The 20,339-nt window shown below is 39.5% G+C and overlaps 2 protein-coding genes across 4 annotated transcripts in view; one reads left to right on the top strand and one right to left on the bottom strand.

The window, feature by feature from the left end:
- Ugp2 (UDP-glucose pyrophosphorylase 2) overlaps nucleotides 1-1,584 on the top strand; it is a 54,615-nt gene extending 53,031 nt beyond the window's left edge. For both annotated transcript variants that reach the window (XM_038347688.1, XM_038347679.1), the window contains exon 10: nucleotides 1,136-1,584. In XM_038347688.1, the coding sequence (XP_038203616.1) occupies nucleotides 1,136-1,243 (108 nt within the window). In that variant the 3' untranslated portion in view covers nucleotides 1,244-1,584. The remainder of the gene's footprint in view (nucleotides 1-1,135) is intronic.
- A 557-nt stretch (nucleotides 1,585-2,141) lies between these two features.
- The window catches only part of Vps54 (VPS54 subunit of GARP complex), a 77,572-nt gene continuing 59,374 nt past the window's right edge, over nucleotides 2,142-20,339 (bottom strand). For both annotated transcript variants that reach the window (XM_038347657.1, XM_038347664.2), the window contains exons 17-23: nucleotides 19,310-19,415; nucleotides 12,898-12,985; nucleotides 12,291-12,412; nucleotides 12,098-12,178; nucleotides 8,400-8,507; nucleotides 6,411-6,505; nucleotides 2,142-3,466 (exon numbers count right to left, since the gene is read on the bottom strand). In XM_038347657.1, the coding sequence (XP_038203585.1) occupies nucleotides 3,361-3,466; nucleotides 6,411-6,505; nucleotides 8,400-8,507; nucleotides 12,098-12,178; nucleotides 12,291-12,412; nucleotides 12,898-12,985; nucleotides 19,310-19,415 (706 nt within the window). In that variant the 3' untranslated portion in view covers nucleotides 2,142-3,360. The remainder of the gene's footprint in view (nucleotides 3,467-6,410; nucleotides 6,506-8,399; nucleotides 8,508-12,097; nucleotides 12,179-12,290; nucleotides 12,413-12,897; nucleotides 12,986-19,309; nucleotides 19,416-20,339) is intronic.

Raw genomic sequence — 20,339 nt, 5'->3', positions numbered from 1 at the left:
ATCAGTTCAAATACAAGCATGATCAATACAGGAATCTTCTGGAAACATTAGATAGTAGTGAAGTGAGACAGTCTTCAGAATAGCCCCTCTTAGCATTGTGATCACTTATAGTGACTCATCTACTCCTGTTGAGAAATATGAAGAGGGTAGATAATTAAAGCTCACAGCTGAAGATATACTTGCCTTTTCCTAAGTATATAATCTTATAAAGTCCCTGTATTGATATTTTAAGTGTTCTTTTGTGTTAGGGCCATTTGCTTCAACGAAGGTGTTAAAATAACATTATACATGAAGCTGGGCGGTGGTGGCGCACGCCTTTAATCCCAGCACTTGGGAGGCAGAGGCAGACGGATCTCTGTGAGTTCGAGGCCAGCCTGGTCTACAAGAGCTAGTTCCAGGATAGGCTCTAAAAAAGCTGCAGAGAAACCCTGTCTCGAAAAAAAACAAAACAAAACAAACAAAAAAAAACCATTATACATGAATAATACATGAATATAACTTCATTTGTGCATACTGCTTAATCTAAAAATCTCATTAAGATATAAGAAATGTTTCCAATAACTGTTCTTTAAAAATAAAAAAAGGAAGGGGCAGGGACCAAGGAGACACAACCCTGTGAAGCGCACGTAAGAAGGCAACGGTGCAGGAGTTGTCACCTGCACTGCACAAGTAGATGTGTAGTTAGCCTTGCCTGCTGTCTCACCATGTTGCTCACAGCGAGGTGGGAGAGATCTCTCAAAAAGAGGTATGTGACACCCGAGGTGTCACATTTGCAGGTGCAGCGATACAGACACACAATGAAACCAACTCTGTAAAGATAGCAGGTCGGCACCTTGTCTTCTTAAGACTGGATAATACCTTGTAAATGGCCTGAGACCGGTCACTTGTGTGTCTGCTTTTCACTTCTGGTGCCACCTCCAGCAAGTCTAGAGCCAGCACTAGGATTGTGATAGAAGGACACATTATTGTACTCCTTGAGGCCACTGACCTTTCATGTTTAATCTTACATTTACAGCAACTACATTGTTAAAGGAGTTGAACATGAGCTTGATTTTAAGATAACCAGTTGAATGTTTCAGCTTCAATTTTAAGTAAAATCTTCTGTTTTTTGTTTTTTTTTTTTTTCTTCACTTAGGGAACAGTTATCATTATTGCAAATCATGGTGACAGAATTGACATCCCCCCTGGAGCAGTGTTAGAGAACAAGATTGTATCTGGAAATCTTCGAATCTTGGACCACTGAAATAAGTGATGCCAGATACACTTTATACTAATTATGGGCTAAAGAGTTTCTTACAATAAAATGTTCTCTACGATTCTCAAAGAAGCAGGTACTTTTACTGTGCTGTACCCTGCAGTGTTGATTTTTAAAGTAGAGTTTTCTGCAATGTGCTTTTAGCCTGAGGAAAGCCTAGATGGAGCAATACTTTCCTTCTCTGATGACGAGCCTAGATAGTTCATCTTAAAGTGCAATATTATTTAATCTTAGAACTGGGCCAGCTCGGCCGATCTCTAACAGAAGCTTGAGTGATGGTCACTTTGAATTGCCTTTGATTTTAAAAAATAAAGTGATACAACAACCCACTTGTTTCCTTGTGTTGTCTGGTGATGACTGCGTGAGACCGCAGGAGACCTCGGCAGTGCACTCCTGCCCGACGGTGGTTTCTTGGGATGTTTGAGCACTAGCTGCTTAGCTAGCCAGTCCTGGTTGGCTGATTGTTTTTCATTTCTAAAACTATTAAACACTGTTAATGACAACACAGAGACTAAGCTTGAAGGTATTTAGTGTTCTTACCTGGTTTTAACACTAGTTAGTATGCCTGCCGTGCTTTCCACATTTAATGGAACAGTTTTTTCCCAGCTGAAGGGGCAGAACAAGCAGAAGTAAAGCCTGTTTTTCACAGCCTCTTGTTCTAGAACAGTGTGTTGGGGAAGCAGATAATAACTTGATTAGAAGTTCCCCTTCATTAAAGGTTCAGTTCTTTTACTTGTTTTCACTCGAAAATACTGGTAACCTTTGAGGTCAGGCCTGCTGGTAGTTCACACGCCTTCCTCTAGGCAGGTCATGTTTCAGTTCTTCCATGCTTGTTTAAAGTATACTGTATTCGGCACCATTGAAAAAAGCTGCCTTTTAAGTCTGATGATTTTTTACATCTTTATTTTGACAGTTAAAGAACCAATGACATACCTTTGTAATGATTTTAAAAAAATCCTCTTGAGAAAACAAAACAAAACAAAAAACCCACAAAATAAGATTATCTCATTGTACATTATCACCACAAGATTAGGCACTCTGACAGGGTGAGGCACAGGCACTTTCATTTGTAGAGTGTTACCGGTTCTAAAAAAGCTTACTCACTGACCTTGTATTTCTGGCCCCGACATAGCAGCCTGTATTTTAAAAGTTCTGTTTATTCCTGGTCTTTTCTTATATACATTATCAAAAGTAACTTAAAAGAATCCAAGAGGGCCATATTTCATGTTATCTAAATGTTAAGATGAGAATTTGTAAGTAGGCATATTATATAAATATGTATTCTTGCCTCTGCTAGAAATAAAAAAGCAAAGAAAAAAACAAAATATAACCCCTAACCCTTCATAGGTACTTTATAAATACAGCTATTAAACCATAGCTTTGTGTATATCACTTCCGGAAAGTATTTAAGTTAGTAGTTGCATAAGTAAATGCAAATATTCTTTATTCCTTATAATTAGTCTTCCATATATTTAGCGGTTTGAGGTTTTACCCAGTGACATACAGTGGTAGTGAAAGGTTAAATATGCAACACACAAAACCTGAAACTGACATAAGTCACTAAAACAAAAACTGAATTCCTAAATCCAAGCAATCAAAAGATGTTTATTTTTTATAAAGATCTGTAAAAAAATAATTTTTCAAACAGCTTTACTTTCATAGAGAAAACTTTCTACAGAGGTTGACTAAGATTTTAATATTTTCAATTGTACCATCATTAAATAAGGTGGGACACCATATAAATTTCATTGCACTGGAAGAAGTGCAGAGCATTTTTAATATAAAGTGTACAGAGCATCTGGGCAACTACAGCTGTGTTACAGCTATGTCTTCTTTTGGATTTGGTCCAAAGAAACCTGAGTCTGTTTCCAGGAGAATGAAAGTGTTATAGACACCTGATCAATTACTCCTACCAAAGGACGCACAAAAACAGCATCCTTGTAGATCCCACTGAATCCAGCTCCCAACACTGACCCTTCCTCTTCCTGTCCCCCACCTCAGTTCACTTTGGGTTCCAGGTTCAGTTCCTAAAACACCAGGCATCCAGATTTTCTTCAGATACACGTCCTGTGGTCAGATGAACTACCCAGGTTTCTAGTCTGCCATCACCTCTTCTGTTCCCAGATCTCGGCCATGTTAAGATCCAGGTCTTTAAGGCCTTTTAAGGCTTGAAGATTTCCAGTGTAAAAAGCTACATCTGCTGTGACCAACCTGAAGAGTGGGAGAAAGGTATTTTTAAATGTAACACTTCTATTCAGATAATTAAAGGAACAATATTCAGATGCTTAGCGTAGCTACTAGAATAGTTTTAAATTCAGAATTACTTGGGATAAAAATGTTGACACTTCTTAGCAGATTCCCACTATCTAAAGGGCCATTTAATACTGATTTGGTAATGTTTGGAAAAGGAATAAACCGGTGCCTTTTATAGTCAGTTTCATGATAAAATGAGATTTAAACTAAGAAATTAACAAGTTAAACTGATATCATTTCAGTTGTCATTAAAACGTGTATGTGTGGCTATACTAGGAGCTCAAAGCTCAGGTTTCCTGGCAGTGGCTAGAAATTAAATGAAAGCTGGGGCTCTTATGCAAGCACAAGTGACTATCAAACTTGACACAGCTGAGGCTGGGCCGACGGCTTAACAGTAGAGTACTTGCTTAGCATGAATAAGGCTGTGATTCCATCTCCCACAAAGCACACACAGTGTAACAACTGTATTACTAAAGACTCACTTAGGTGTGCAAACCTGTCAGACTCATGCCAACCTCAGAACATTTCCTTTAGATCCTGAACTGACAAGCAGGAGCTGCTTAGCTTGGGGACTCTTAGAAACTAAAGTGTAATTTGTTTGTTTTAAATGCTGTTTTGCTGATACTGTTTTGTTCATATTCTTTTTTTCAATTCAGGTATGTTTCAGGGTTCAGATAAGTATGTAAAAGGAATTACAGCATTAACACACAGAGGCACAGAGAACACGAGTGTGTATACACTGGGGGCAGTGGGTGATAGGGATTGAACTCTAGGCCTTACTAGGCAATGGCTCTCACTGAATTACTCCCCAACCCAAATGGAAGATTTGAAATTGTAAAAAGGACTAATCTTGAACATCAGCTGAGCAAAGATTTTCTCTCCACCCACAAATTGCCTCAGAGGAACACCTAAGAACCTTTATGCAATTTTTTTTGTAATGCAGTATGGGTGATGTGTATAATTTAATTAATTTAGGAGAAACTATTAATGGGCAAATAAAGTATCATTATGATTGACTTCAAGTTTTTATTAGTAGCTTACCAATGTAGAATGGAACCAGTATGTATGAACTACTTAGCTAACAGTCACATGTGGTTTAGGTACAGTCGCTGACAGCAGCTTGGTCTTCTGCTGGCACACAACAGATGCTGGTGAGATGTGAGAAACTCCTACCCTCTAAGAAAAGCAGGTTCTTCCCTCCCCAGCTGGCCCTCCAAGTGGCCAACAAGGGAATAACATTTTACAGATCATTCTGGGCTGGGAATGATTACATTAGGAATCTTTTCTATCCAGCCTTTAATCTTGAACAGTGTCTCTAAATGATTCACAATCCAGATTTGGAAGAAAAGGTCATAATTTCCTGACCTATATTATGCTTGACCAGTCAATTTGTAAATGGCTTCACAGCAAGAAAATGGATCATGAACATTTAGTTATCAGCTAGGTGTGATTCTGTGATTTCATTTAGAACATCCAACTTTCCAGTCACCCCTGGCGATAAGTACTACAGTAACTTGATATGAGGGGATCGACTAAGCAGAAGTCTAAGCTTTTAAGCTGTTGTCTAGCTGCATGAATGAGTTGAATTACAAGGAACAGCAGGAAGGTGAACAAATACTCTGTTCATTTCATTCCTGCTTCTAAACTGGCTCTGAATCAAGAAGATGCTATTAGGCATTTAAAATAGAAATAGCATATTTCTCTTGCATTTAATTTAGGTTACCAACAGACTACCTATGACCGATATTTCTTATCACTCATAGGGTAGTTTTTCAGGCACCAGAGAGATGGCTTAGCAGCTCTGAGCACTTGCTGTTCTTAGAGAGGACCTGGGTTAGTTGCCACCACCCTCATGGCAGCTTACAACTTTAACCCCAGTTCCAGGGGATCCAATGCTCTCTGTCTTCTGGCTTCCAAGGGCACTAGGCACGCACATGGTACATAAATAGACTTGCAGACAAAACACCCATATACACAATTTTTTTTAAAAAAAGTTAAATATGTGGCACACCAAGAAAACCATGCCAAAGTTTAACAGGTAGTTGGTGCTTTTTCTTTTTTTAATACACACACAAACACACCCATTTCACAAGCTAGGGACGAAGCCAGGACCTCACAGATGGAAGGCAAGTGCTCTACCACTCAACAACATCCCCAGCCTCAAATTAATCTTCAGTTCTCTTCATGAAAGGAAGAAAGGGTTTTTGTGGGTTTTTTTGTTTTTTGGTTTGTTTGGTTTTTTTTTTTTTAAATCATTTCTAGGACACCTTTAATCCTAGTACTTATAGGCAGAGGCAAGGTGGATCTCTTGAGTTGGAAGCCAGTCTGGTATACATAGCAAGAGTTGGTCCCTGCCTAAAAGTCAAAACAACAAAAACAACAACAAAAATCTAAGAAATTTCAGGCCTAGATAAGGTAATTATCTTATTCAAAATTTTAGATATAAGCTAGTAGGTGGCAGAGCTAGAGTTTATCCCAAACTTTGTAAAATACGAATCCATTGGTTTTAAACTGGAATAATAGATTATTTTTCAGAACTCTCCAAAATAAGGAATAGTTTACCCTCATTTTAGAAATGAGGCCATTCCCCTAGTCCACGGGTCCTGGAGTAGAGCTCTGAATCCTGTCTGCACAGAGCAATAGCTCAGCATCTAGACATGAGCCACTAGCCGCACTGCCTCACTGAGGAGGGTCTTTGAGGTTCGGCAAGGAGCTGAACACTGACAACCATTATTAACACAGAGACGGTGGGAAGATACAAAGAGGCCGTGTCCACAAGAGAAGAAAACATTGCTGACTTCCAGTTTTCTTCTTCAGTATGATGGCACAGGAAAGCATACCATGAGAACTAGCAAGGACTAACAATTGAGGACAGCAGGTGGAGACGGATTAATAACCATACCCATTTTGAGGTCCTCCATCATTTATTACATTTAAGTGTGACAGCTGCTTTTTCAAGTGGAGTTTGTAACTTGCATTAATTCTTAAAAATAACATCTGAAAAAGAAATAAAAGTTTCTTAAAGTTCTCCTGAAATAGAAGATAAGTATCCGTAATCAATAAATGGAAAATGTTTTTTTTTTTAATCTTTGTTTTGACATAGACTTTTAGGATGTTCTTCTGAAGCACTGAGCTGCTAGCACTGTGGTTTGGCTCGACCATCGGACAAGCGTTCTTCCCCCCACTCAGCAGTACTTCTAGCAGTAAAACTGCCTCTACGTACAGTAGGAGAATTTCTCAGGGCTAAAGAGTCAAAACTAGGTAAAAATAACACAAACTAGGAACTTAGTGGGGGTGAGGGAACCAGACATAAGAGAGGTAAAAGCTACTTTCACCTGATTACTCTGGAAATAATTTACCATCTATTTACCAAGGAACACGTATACATACAGGCACTTATGGAAGTTTGGACAGCTGCTGGCATTGAGTGGTAAAAGGAGCATACAAGCCAGGAACTCCTGCAGAACCTTAGCACAGAGAAGCTCCCTCATGTGGCTCGCAGGCCCTTGAATTAGAACTCAGACAGCAAATGTAGTCAGAGATGGGGGAGTCTTACTTGGCCGAGAAGGTGTGTAGCCATCTTCTCAGAACTGAAACATCCCTCCTAGAGTGGGAAGAGGACTACCCAGCTCCCCAGGCTCAGGAGGCTCAGTCACATGGTTACATGTACCTCCCCCTCCTCACAGGTGCAGAGGCAGTGACAACTGCCGAGCCTCCTGGACTTCCTGCAGGCTTTAAGGGTGGTTCAAGGAGCTCCAGAAATGCAGCTCTGAGCTGTCAACCATGCCTGGGTGGCTTCTCAGTAAGTCACCTTTGCCCTGTAATAATACTAATAGACTCGACTGTTCCACTGGCCTGCTCCTGGTGCCCTTCCTGGGATGAGCAGACATTTTTAGCCTCTCCCAGGGACGCCACACAGCTGAAGGATGTCTGGCCAACAAGAAACGACAAGGAAATTACCTTTCAGGGTAGTCATGTCTGTCTTCCCCTTAGTCTAAGCCTGAGGGAGTTAGATGATGCTGAATTATGAGGTTAATGTTATTAAAGAAAACCTAGGAAAGCATGAAGAATGCAAACAGCTGGTACAGAAGTACAGGGTCACAAGAAAGAGCAGGAGATGCAAGAACACACAGGGCACTAAGAAGGCCGTCCCAATACCATCTGCATGCATACACAACCCACTGGAACACACTATATTACATTCTTACACTGCACCATTCTACAAGTGGGCTTGAATGACAGCATCCAGTTTAAGGGAAATTAATTGGATGAATAAAAATGAGGAAAGGATGAAGTTCTGGACTTTGGAGATTTCAGGGCAGAGAAAGAGGCATGGGGCATAGAGATCCCAAAGAATAAACGTGTACTACTTCTGGTGGACACAGCAGGAAGGGTAGATATCTCTTAGTCCCTTCCCATGTTTGGTCATAGTTGAGAGGTTTTCCCCACCCTTTTTACCACAGATCACTCATGTTCGTCTAATAAGTAGTAATGACTGACATATGTACATGCTAATCTTAGTACTCCTTTGCTAACTTCTCTCACCTCTAATCTACTATAATCTCAATTTATAACATCATAGATTTATTGATAGACGCCAACTCTGATTTCCACACTAACAATGTAAAGAGTGATAATAGAAGTTTTGACCTCCAACAATGGGTAACAACAGGTGACTAGAAGATCTATGTTTAGTTCTCAACTGCCAAAACAAAAGACATTTGAAATTAAAACATTTTATTCATGCCTCACTAATCAATATAACAACCTAAAAGATGACAGCAGAGATGAACTACACTTCAACTTAACTGGATCTAAAGCACACAAACTCCCTACTGGTGTGGACATAAAGGGTTAAAAAATCACAAATGTCTTTAGAGTTAGTACTCACCTGTGTTTGTTCTTCGGGAAGAAGATCAAATATAGCTTCATGCATTTTTGTCATTTGCTTACAAATATTCCTGAAACAAGGGGAAGGAACAGGAGCTTTCACCTCGTACTGGCAAGGGAAAAAGAATGAGAATTATCTTTAGTCTTTTGGACTATGCAGTGTCTCTGACGTTCCCTAATGAGTTTTCTGTGCCTCCATACATCTAATCCTGGCAATAGCGCTCAGGTCTTCAGCTGAGGTTTGTACTGCCATACGAATCTTAAGAAACTTTTGTTCAATAACTTCATCTAGTTTATGGGAAGTAAAACAGTTTACTAGACCATGAGCTGCTTCCAGCCTTAAAAATGCCGTTTGGGTTTAAAGCTCCTTCAATTCCTATCTAGTTCTTACACACAGAATCATGAAACGTAACTTGTGTGGCTGGCTCTTTCACGTAATGCTTTCCTGATTGTTCTTGCTGTCCATGTGAATGTACTCCATCCCTTTGCTGGCTGTATGTGCTACACTATGAACAGACCACAGTCTCCACCACTTGTCAGCTGATAGAACTTGGAGCTGCTATGAATTATGCCGTTATGAACATGTGTGAAGGTTTTGGTGTGGATTATTTTAGCTCTTTAGGATATGTAAGTAGCAGAAGTCAGTGGGTAACTTCATGTTTTAACTTATCAGGAAATACCAAACTATATTCCAAAGTGGCTGCACCAGTTCATAACACCACTGGCAAGATGTAATGACTAAGCTCTGCCTCCTCACGAAACATCACTATTTCTGGAGTTTTGATATTGTTTTCAAAATATCCTAGTGGTAGAAGAAATTCAGATACATGAAGACAAATGTAGGCATTGGGGATTACAAGGCAAAGAATGTCATGGACTCACAACAAGCACCACACACTAGAGAAAGAGTCTGGACTCACTGGGACCGGAACTGAGGTTTCAAGTCATCCCATTTATAGTCATTTGCTTTGTCACCCCTAAAATGGCTAACCCATCCCCCAACCATTCTCCATCTCTGCTTTTCCTAATGGTGATCTCACTTTCATTACCGCACCCTTCAGTCACCTAAACTGGACACAATAGTAACTCGCATCCACCCAAGAGACCTTTTCTTACATTCTTCTGGAACTTCTCTTTGGGGAAAAAGCCACTAAAAACATACTACCTCCCAAATAGTAACTTTCCTGGCTCCCTCTGCTCATCGTGCTGTGGCATCTCACATCAGCACACTACAGACTCTCTCCAGCACTGCGCCTTCCCAGGTGTCCCCTCTTGATCACCCTTTTCTTCAGTCGCCAACAAGCAAAGCTTCAACAGAAGTCCCACAACTGCCCCTTTTCTAAAAGTTATTTTTATTAGCATATAAAGAATTAGGTTGCATCCATCGATTCCAAAAAGCATTATGCTGAACAAAAGGAGTCTGGCACAACAGGCTGTCACTCCATATGAAGGACTTCTGGGAGAAGCAAACTCAAGTGTCCAAGAGACGGTTTGTCAATAATTTTCTTTATCTCGAATGTGGACATTTCATTACATATATATATGAATGAATTTTAAGACACCAAATTGTGTACTTGAAAGAGTGAATTTTATTGAGTATAAACTATACCTCAGTAAACCTGAATTACATTGATTTATAGCAATGGAGACTATTGCGGTGTGCCCCCATTCCTGTGTGTGCAACCCAGTGCATTAGCAGACTTCAGCGCTCACCTGAGTTACTAGTAACAACAGCAGAATATTGGCAGCTGACAATTTACTAACACTTGCTACAGTCAAACACAATAAAAACAAAGAGTGCACAACACAGAGATATATATTCTCTCCCTAACTCCCACTCTTCCCTCTGAGATCATCCTATTATTCCCATCTGGAGGTGGAGACTGTCACTCATGGTCCTTCACAGGCTAGTCTGTAGCAAACATGAGACTTAATTTGGGTCTGCCTCTTTAACTGTGACACAGAATTGGTTTCTTATGCTTTCCAACATGTTATCTCAGAGACTTTTGCATGTTAATTTCACTGCTCTAACACCCTTTAAAAGCAAACTTCATATGCATGCAACAGCCGCAATGCTTTCCCAGGTCCTCTCCCAGCTGGCAACTGTGTCTCCCACAGCAGTAAGAGCTCCAACATGTGGAACCAATTCCTTACTCATAATGTTTCACATATGCTTCTTTGTTGCTGAAGCTATTCTAAGTTTTCCCTACTAGATCTTTACTATTTGAGGACCAGATGGAAGACTGATCTACTCTGTGTTGCCCTGTTACCCAGCACAATGGTTTGCGTAAGTGAATAAATGAGTAAGATACTAATTAGTCTAGCTGTCAGTATAACTGAAGATAGACTCATTCAATACAAGAAATGGCACCCTTATTAGCGTCTTGAAATAGTCTAGACTATATTATTGTGGCATATATTTCAAAATTAAAATTTCAGGCAAGAAAATGAAAAGCTAAAAACTAAAAGACAAACCCAAACAAATCCTGTCTTCTATTTTGGTATGAATTTTTAAAAAAGATTAAAGTTCTGGGCAAGCAAGTCAGGGAGCAGCAAAGGCAGACTTGTTAACATGGGAATGCAAGGTGCCGGGCAGACAGGTGGAAAGTTGCCATGAAAGGAGCACACACCTCTGCTCTACGGCCTGGCCACAGCCTCTAGGGCGGGGGCAGTAAAACTGTGGAGGGGCACTCCAGTTTATCAGAACAAAACAAAGAACTTGAGAGACACAATCGGCAAATGTAACGAGAAGTCTCTGTCCAAAGAAATCACAGTAAAAGGTAAGCTGAGTCACTGGCTAAGTCCCAAACATGTGAGGGGTCAGTAGAGGACACGGAGTTACTGGTAACATCCTTAGGTGTGGTAACTGCAGTGTTTATGGAAGACTGTTCCTTTAAGATTTGATTTCTGTGACTGCAAGTGGACACCTGTGTGATACTCCTCAAATGCCATCCACCTTATATTATGAGACAGATTCCTCACTGGCCTGAAAGTCACCAAGATGGCTATGTTGGCTGGCCATCATACCCCAGGCATTTGCCTGTCTCCACCTCCCCTGAGTAGGGACCACAAGCATTTGCCACCATGCTTCCCTCTGTTAAAGACAAACAAAAAAAGACCCATTGGTCCTGCTTGCAAGGAAAGCACTTTGCTGACTGAGGGATCTCCCTAGCCCTCTGAATTAATATGTTACAGTGCATTTGAAGCACCTGAGTACTGGGAGATAAAATACCATCCTGCTTCAAATTTATTGTAACATATTTGAATAAAAAACAAAATGTCACTATCTGTCAAATATAGGTAATAAATATGAACAGTGAAAAGCTTCTCAGGAAATTCTCTTCTTATGGATAGAGAGTGTCAGTGCACCAAAATGACTCCCTGTCTTTATTTCCCTTACTCCCCCAGGCCATTTGGAAGATGAGAATCAGCTATGCAAAATGTGAACATTCTACTGCACTCTTCTCTTAACTGAGAGATAGGGTTTGCAATGCAATTGTAAGCCCGACCACTAAAGGACCCTAAGAGATGATAAAATTTTCCTGGGGAAAAAAAGTGAAAATTTTGAGCAATTGGTAAATACCTCGTAAACACTTAGATTCTTTTACCATGTCCCTATGTATCTAGAATTCTCTACAAAATGTAAAATCACAATGCCTTAGACATATGCCAAGCTTAATCATTTAGAAGAATCATTACCTTTGACAAAAGCTTATCAAATAGGCTGTCCATTATCGCTACAAGCTTAGCTGATATTTCGGCTATATGGTCATGGTAATCCTGTAAGAAGAAATAACACTGTATTTTAAAATTTCCTAAGACATATTTCCAAAACACTTAACAATTAAAGAAGACATCTGTGAAACTCCAATAGAAAACAGGTGAGAAGTACCTTGGTGATATGATCAAAATGCCTAAGCATGCTCCATTGCTTAGGGGGTAGTCGGGCTTCAAAATGAGCCCGGATCACAGGAATGTAGTGCACAATTAACTGCAAACACCGTGAAGAAAGGGCTGGAGTTGGGTAGTAAATAAGAATGGAAAAACAAAGATATTAGTTGATTTTAATTATCAAATTAAGTAAAAACATCCACACTAATCTTATACAGATTCCAGTTTATTTCACAAATGAAAAGCACCATTGCAGAAAACAATATATTTCATTTGCACAAGGAAGTAGTTTGGCAATGAACATGCTAATCTTCCACTGTGCCCGTGAACAGCCCGAGGACACTGGCACAGCTGATTCTTTTCCCAAAGTGCTTTTTAATACAGATTTCCAGAAATACTTTATACACTGTATTTTAGAAAGCGACACATCTTCCATACAACCTGGAACAATGGGAACTCCCTAGAGTGCACACACACCACAAGAAGGCTAATGTGGCATCTGCCACTTTCACAGGCTCCGATCCAAGCCATATGAACATCAGGCATAAACACAATACAAAAGTGACATTCTAACAACTCAGAATGGGAACTAAATGAAGAATTCATACCCAAATTTTTTGTAGTTATTGTTTTTAGTCCAACAACTTGCAATGCACCAGCTCCAAGAACTAACTGGCAACTTCTTGAATTGAAGTACTAACAAAGGAAGAAGGAAAACAATCTGATCAGTTCATTAAAGCGCCAACTGCCCCAGAGACACAAACACACTCCTCCTCTGCTCAGCCCTCTCATTACAAACCATGAAGTTATGTTTTAGTTGAAGTTTTCTTTAAATTTAGAGACAGGTTTCACTCTGTGGTGCACACTGATCTGAATTCACTACATAATCCACGCTGGCAATTCTCCTGCCTCAGCTTCCCAAGTGCCGAGAGGAATGGCTCACTACAATGGTTTGATGAATTTTCTGGTAACAGTAACTATAATCTATTTATGCATTAATGAAAAGGGGACAGGACAGGTAGACTCTTATTGACTTCTGGTGGGGAAAATTTGAGAAATCTAAAAATCAGTTTTTGGAAATTAATCTCTAATCTACATTTACAAAAGCAGTTAGGTTTTGTGTTGGTGGTGTAGTGGTGAGCATAGCTGCCTTCCAAAAGCAGTTAAGTTTCAATCACTCTTTTCTGTTAAAGATCTATATTTTATATGTGTGTGAGTGTTTTGCTGCAATTATATATGTGTACCATGTCTATGCCTGGGCTCTACATAAGTCAGAAGTAGGCAATGAACCCCCTAGAACTGAAATTACAGATGGTTGTGAGCCACAATATGGGTTCTGGAATCTTCCTTAAGAACAGCAAATGGTTTTAACCACTGAGTCAACTCTCTAACTCCAGTTTCTGTCACTCTTCATGAAAGTCCTTTATTTTTCTGTACATGTGTGTTCACGTATGTTTGGTGCCTCCAGGACCACCCTGTTTTTGTCAGTGCTGGAGACTCAAACTCTGGTCCTCACACTTACATAGCAAAGGGTTTTCTCCACTGAGACTGCTGGTGGAACACTCTGCTTTCCTCCCTCCTGTGAGTCCCTTCAGGGCCCTAGCCAATCCCCATTCCTAAGTGTCAGCTCCCAATACCCAGAAAGACATTTTACCTGGATACCTCAGTGGCCACACCTATCAGGCCCACAGAAAATTTTCAAACAGACAACAACACACAGCCAACACACTCTCCTGAACTCCAGAGAGGACACAGACAACACACAGCCAGCACACTCCTAAAATCCAGAGAGGACACAGACAACACACAGCCAGCACACTCTCCTGAACTCCAGAGAGGACACAGACAACACACAGCCAGCACACTCCTAAAATCCAGAGAGGACACAGACAACACACAGCCAGCACACTCTCCTGAACTCCAGAGAGGACACAGACAACACACAGCCAGCACACTCCTAAAATCCAGAGAGGACACAGACAACACACAGCCAACACACTCTCCTGAAATCCAGAGAGGACACAGAAACCAGGGAACAAAGCACTCACCCAACAAAGACCAGACCAGATAGATACCAGCACCCAGACCTAGATTCCTAGATGCCAGTGTAAAACACAGTCAGTAACAAATAAGTACAGCAATTATGTCTCTACCAGAGCTCAGAAACCCTCACAGCAGGTCCTGGATATTCCAAAAGAGCTGAAACACAAGAAAAAGACCTTAAAACAACATGAATGGATATGAGAGGTTCTTAAAGAGGAAATGAATAAATCCCTTAAGGATATCCCAGACAACAAAAACAGTAGACGGAGAGGAATAAAACTGTTCAAGACCTGAAAATGGAAATAGAATCAATAAAGAAAACGCAAACTGAGGGAATTCTGGAAATGAAAAGTTTAAGAATTTAAACAGGAACTACGGAAGAGAAAATAAAATCTTAGGCACTGAGATACAGCAGAAGGAATGGACACATCAGTCAAAGGCAATGTTCAAACATTCCTGGTACAAAACATCCAGGAAATGTGGGACACTATGAAGAGACAGATCTAACAACAATAGAAATAGAGAAGGACAATGTAATCTAGCTCAAAGACCCAGAAGGTATTTTCTACAAATTCATAAAAGAAAATTTCCCTAACCTAAAGAAGGACATTCCTATAAGACACAAGAGGCATACAGAACACCAAATAGATTAGACCCCTTGGCACATAATAATCAGAACATTAAATGTATGGAACAAAGCAAGAATATTAAAAGCTGCAAGGGACAAACACCAACTAACATATAAAGACAGAACTATTAGAATTATAGCTGACTTCTCAGTGGAGACTCTAAAAGCCAGAAGGGGTTGGACAGATGTGCTATAGACTCTAAAAGACCACAGATGCCCAGCCCAGACTACTATACCCAACAAAATTTTCAATCCCCATGGATAGAAAAAAATAAGGTTGTCTATGATAAAGTCAAATTTAAGCAATATTTATCTACAAATCCAGCCCTTCAGAAAGTGTTAGAAGGAAAACTCCAACCTAAGGAAGTAAACTACAACCATAAAAACACAGGGAATAAATAATCTCAGAGTAGCAAAATCAAAAGGGAAACACATACACACACACACACACACACACACACACACACACATATACACAAAACCACTACCACCACCACCAACAACAACAACAAAATAACAGGAATCAATAATCACTAGTCATTGATACCTCTCAAAAGCAATAGACTTAATCCCCCAATAAAAAGACTCACACTAACAAAATAGACATGAAAACAGGAACCATCCTGCTGCTGCATCCAAGAAATACAACTCAACATCAAAGATAGACAGTATCTCAGGGAAAAGGAATGGAAAAAGAATTCCAAGCAAACAGACTTAAGAAGAAAGCTGGTGTAAACATTTTAATATCTAACAAAATATACTTCAAACCAAAACTAACCAGAAGAGATAGAGAAGAACACTACATACACATCAAAGGGAAACTCCATCAAGATGACATTTAAATTCTTAACATCTATACTCCAAAAACAAAGGCACCCAAGTTCATAAAAGAAACACTACTACAGCTTAAATCATATTGACCCTCATACACTGATAGTGGGAGACATCTATACCCCACTGTCACCAACAGAAAGGTCATCCAGACAAAAAGTAAACAGAGAAATAATGAAACTAACAGATGTTATAAGCCAAATGGACCTAACAGATATCTACAGAACATTTCATCCAAACACAGAAGAATACATTTTCTCCTCAGCAACTCACGGAACATTCTGCAAAATTGACCGCATATACTTTGTGACGTACTCAGTCACAAAGCAAGTCTCAACAGAAAAACAAATAAACAAGAAAACTGAAATAATTCCCTGCATCCTAACTAGTCACTATAGATTAAAGCCGAATATCAACAACAGAAACAAGAAAAAGTTTACAAACTCGGGAAAATGAACAACTCTCTACCGAATGAAAAATGGGTCAGGATACAAATTAAGAAAGAAATGAAAGACTTTCTATAATTGAATGAAAATGGATACACAGCATACCCAAACTTATGAGACACAATCAAAGCAGTTCTAAAAGGCAAGTTCAAAGAAATTGGAAATCTCAGACAAGCATCTTAACTGCACACCTCAAAGCTCTAAAACACAAAGAAACAAACACACCCAAAAGAAGTAAATAGCAAGAAATAATCAAACTCGCTGGGCAGTGGTGGCACACGCCTTTAATCCTAGCACTCGGGAGGCAGAGGCAGGCGGATCTCTGTGAGTTCGAGACCAGCCTGGTCTACAAGAGCTAGCTCCAGGACAGGCTCTAAAGCTGCAGAGAAACCCTGTCTCAAAAAACCAAAAAATAAAAAAACAATCAAACTCAAGGCTGAAATCAATAAAATAGAAATAAAGAGAACAATACAAAGAATCAATGTAACAAGAAGATGGTTATTGGAGAAAAATTAGTTAAGATCGACAAACCCTTATACAAGTTAACTAAAAGGTAGAAAGAGAATATCCAAACTAACAAAATCAGAAATGAAAAGGGAATGGGGTCATAATAGACAATGAGAAAATCCAGAGACTTATAAGGATATACTTTAAAAACCTATACTCCACCAAATTCTCAATACATACCACTTATCAAAGTTAAATAAAGACCAGATAAGCAGTTTAAAAAGGCTTATAACCCCTAGTGAAATAGAAGCAGTTATTAAAAGTCTCCAAATCTCCCCCCACATACAAAAAGCTCAGGGCCAGACGGTCTTAGCATAAAAATTCCACTAGACTTTCTAAGAAGAGTTAATGCCAATATTCCTCAAATTATTTCACAAAATTGAAACAGAAGGAACATTGCCCAATTCATAAACTGAGGCCACAGTCACCCCGATACCCAAACCACATAAAGACTCAATGAAGAAAAGAGAATTTCAAACCAATTTCCCTTATGAACATAGAAAAAGTCTCAATAAAATACTTCCAAACAAAATCCAAGAACAAATAATAAAAAAAAAGATTATCCACATGATCAAGTAAGGCTTCAATCCAGAGATGCAGGAATGATTCAACATACAAATATCAATAAATATAATCCATCATACAAACAAACTCAAAGACATAAAACCACACGATCTTCTCATTAGATGCAGAAAAGGTCTTTGACAAAATCCAACACCCCTTCTGGATAAAAGTCCTGGAGAGAACAGGGACACAAGGGGAAAGCCTCAACATAATAAAGGTACTTTCTACAGCAAGCCCACAGTCATCATCAACTGAAATGGAAACTCAAACCAATTCCACTAAGATCAGAAACAAGATGAAACTTCCAACTCTCTTCATACCTATTCAATACAGTACTTGAAGTCTTAGCTAACACAGTAAGACTACTGAAGGTGATTAAGGGAATACAAATTGGAAAGGAAGATGTCAAAGGAGTGCCATGGAAATCCACAAACAACCCAGGATAATATCAAAGCAATAAGTTGCTCTCCACAAGCTGACAGTAAGACGCCATTGCTGAAGACAACACCTACACAACTCATTGAACATGAAGAGGTCATGTTGGAGCATACATAGACCCTTCATCCCTACATTCTAGTGTTTTTGGTACAGGAAGATATTCTGCAAGCTACTAAAAGAGAAAAGGTAGACACCAATCCAACCACAATCCCTTTGATCTACAATGCTGTCTTGCTTGCAAAATCTGCCAGGGAAATGGTGTCACAAAGCTTGTGGGAATAACCAACCAACGTCTGATTGGTCTTAAGGCCACTCCATGAGATAGAACCTATACCTGACACTACTTGGGTGCCAAAAACCAGAGAATAGAGAGCCCAGAAACCTAGGGCAAAAACAAATACTACTGGTCTTACAAAAACAAAATAAAGTTGTGCTAGAATGACTCCTAAACAACATATTGTTACAATCATAAATCAGTGCTTATTCAGCCATCGTCAGAAAAAGTTTCTCTCGCATCAGACAGAAACAAATACAGAGACTCACATCCAGACATTATGAAGGGAAACCTTGGAAAACACAGCTCTAAATAGGATGTCTCCATCAAATCTATCCTCTCAGAGCTCAGGGAATCCTTGGAAGAGGAGGTGGAAAGAGTGTAAGAGTCAGAGGGGATGGAGGACACAAGGAGAAGAAGGCCTCCTGAATCAACTGAGCAAAAGCACATCCAAACTCAGACTGAAATAGCAAGCACAGGGCCTGCCCAGGGCTGCACCAGGCCCTCTGTGTACACATCACAGCTTTCACTTTGGTGTTTTATGGGCCTTCTGAGCATGTGCACAGGTAGGTCTTTGACTCTTGGGATTCTTTTGGGCTCTTTTTCCTCTGTTGGTTTGTCTTGTCCAACTTCAATGTGTTGATTTTGTTTTATCTTATACTTTATTTTGTTATATGCTGTTATCTCTTAGAAGTCTGTTTTTTTTTCTAATGAGAACAGAAAGGGAATTAATCCAGATGGGCAGAGAGGTGTAAAGAAACTGGAGAGGGTAATCAGGATATACTATGTGAGAAAAAATCCATTTTCAATAAAGTGAGAGTAAAGAATAAAGCCTTTGTTATACTAGCACATAAGAATACTTATTAGTATGAAATAGCTGAAATCATCAAATTTTATTACATTAATGGTTCCAGAAGAATGTTAAGAAAAATCTCTGACTTGAGTGAGCTGAAGCTTCAGTGAGCTCCTGCCAGGTACCAGAAAGCACTTTAGGTTCTGATCCTAATGAGTTGAGTAGTGTTCAGTCTTCTTATCATTAACAGCACTATGGACGTAAGGCCATGTGAGTGCACACATGTACACACATGAGCACATGCACACCTCACACATGCACACAATGAATATGGAGAAGACAGAGCATGTTGTCCTTGTTGATATATAAAGATGGCCAGTATCACAAAACCCTACCCTAAAAATAACTTGGTGTTTTAGAAGTTAAAGATTAATTATACTCTAATAAATGAACTCTTCCAACTATTTTTCAAATAAATGGGAAAAGCTGTACACACCTTCAACAAATCTGTCAGACGAGTGAGCATGTCAGTGGTAACAGATGGAATGTTATCCACACACTGGCAATATTCAAGGATGATTCTAATTAACAGCAAGACAGTTCTAGAAGAAAAAGATAACCCAAAGACACTCATCAAAAAGTCAAATAACCAGTTCAAAACATCTATGGCGATATACCAAACTTGGCAGCTGTATAACTTCAGAGTCAGCTACAAGACACTGATAATGAATGTCTCGTCAAACTTTGTGCTATAGAAACGTCATTTTCTCTGTATGGCATTTTTTAAGATTTACTTATTTTTATAACACATGTATGAGTATTTTGCTTTCACGTATATCTGTGTACCATATGCATGCAGTCCTCACTGAGACCAGAGGAGGGTTTTGGATCCCCTGGAGTTTAACTGGAGCTAAAGACAGTTGCTAGACACCATGGGTTGCCAGGAACCAGACTTGGGTTCTCTGCAAGAGTAACAAGGGCTCTTAACTACTGAGCCATCTTGCCAGTCCCTCTGGATGGCAATTTTAAGCAAGTTTCTACCATACACAAGTATTCCTTTTCTGGGAAAATCAGAAACACTGAGAAAAAGATTGGTCAGTGGTTCTGCTCACTCATGTAAACAGTCTTCAATTATAGCTCTTGAATTAACAAAGGGAGGACAGATCAGATTTTCTCAGTGATATAAAAGAATTTATAATGCTCTAAGGAGAACATAATGTCCTAGGAAGTTTACTGAGTGGTCACAAAAAGATGAGAAACTATCAGTTTAATAGCAGGACAGGTCACAGTAGAAAAGGCGTATTATCGGAGGTTAAGTACAAATGAAATTAGGAATGGGGAAGAATGACTTACTGTAAGACATCTAAATTCATTCAGCTTTCAGAAATGAGAAAGCCATGTTAAATAAAAGTCTGCAAGTTTAGGCTGGAGAGATGGCTCAGAGGTTAAGAGAACTGACTGATCTTCCAGAGGTCCTGAGTTCAATTCCCAGCAACCACATGGTGGCTCACAACCAGCTGGAATGA

Source organism: Arvicola amphibius, chromosome 1 (genome assembly GCF_903992535.2).
Source record: "Arvicola amphibius chromosome 1, mArvAmp1.2, whole genome shotgun sequence".
NCBI classification, from domain to species: Eukaryota; Metazoa; Chordata; class Mammalia; order Rodentia; family Cricetidae; genus Arvicola; species Arvicola amphibius.
This window is presented reverse-complemented; position numbering and strand designations above follow the sequence as displayed.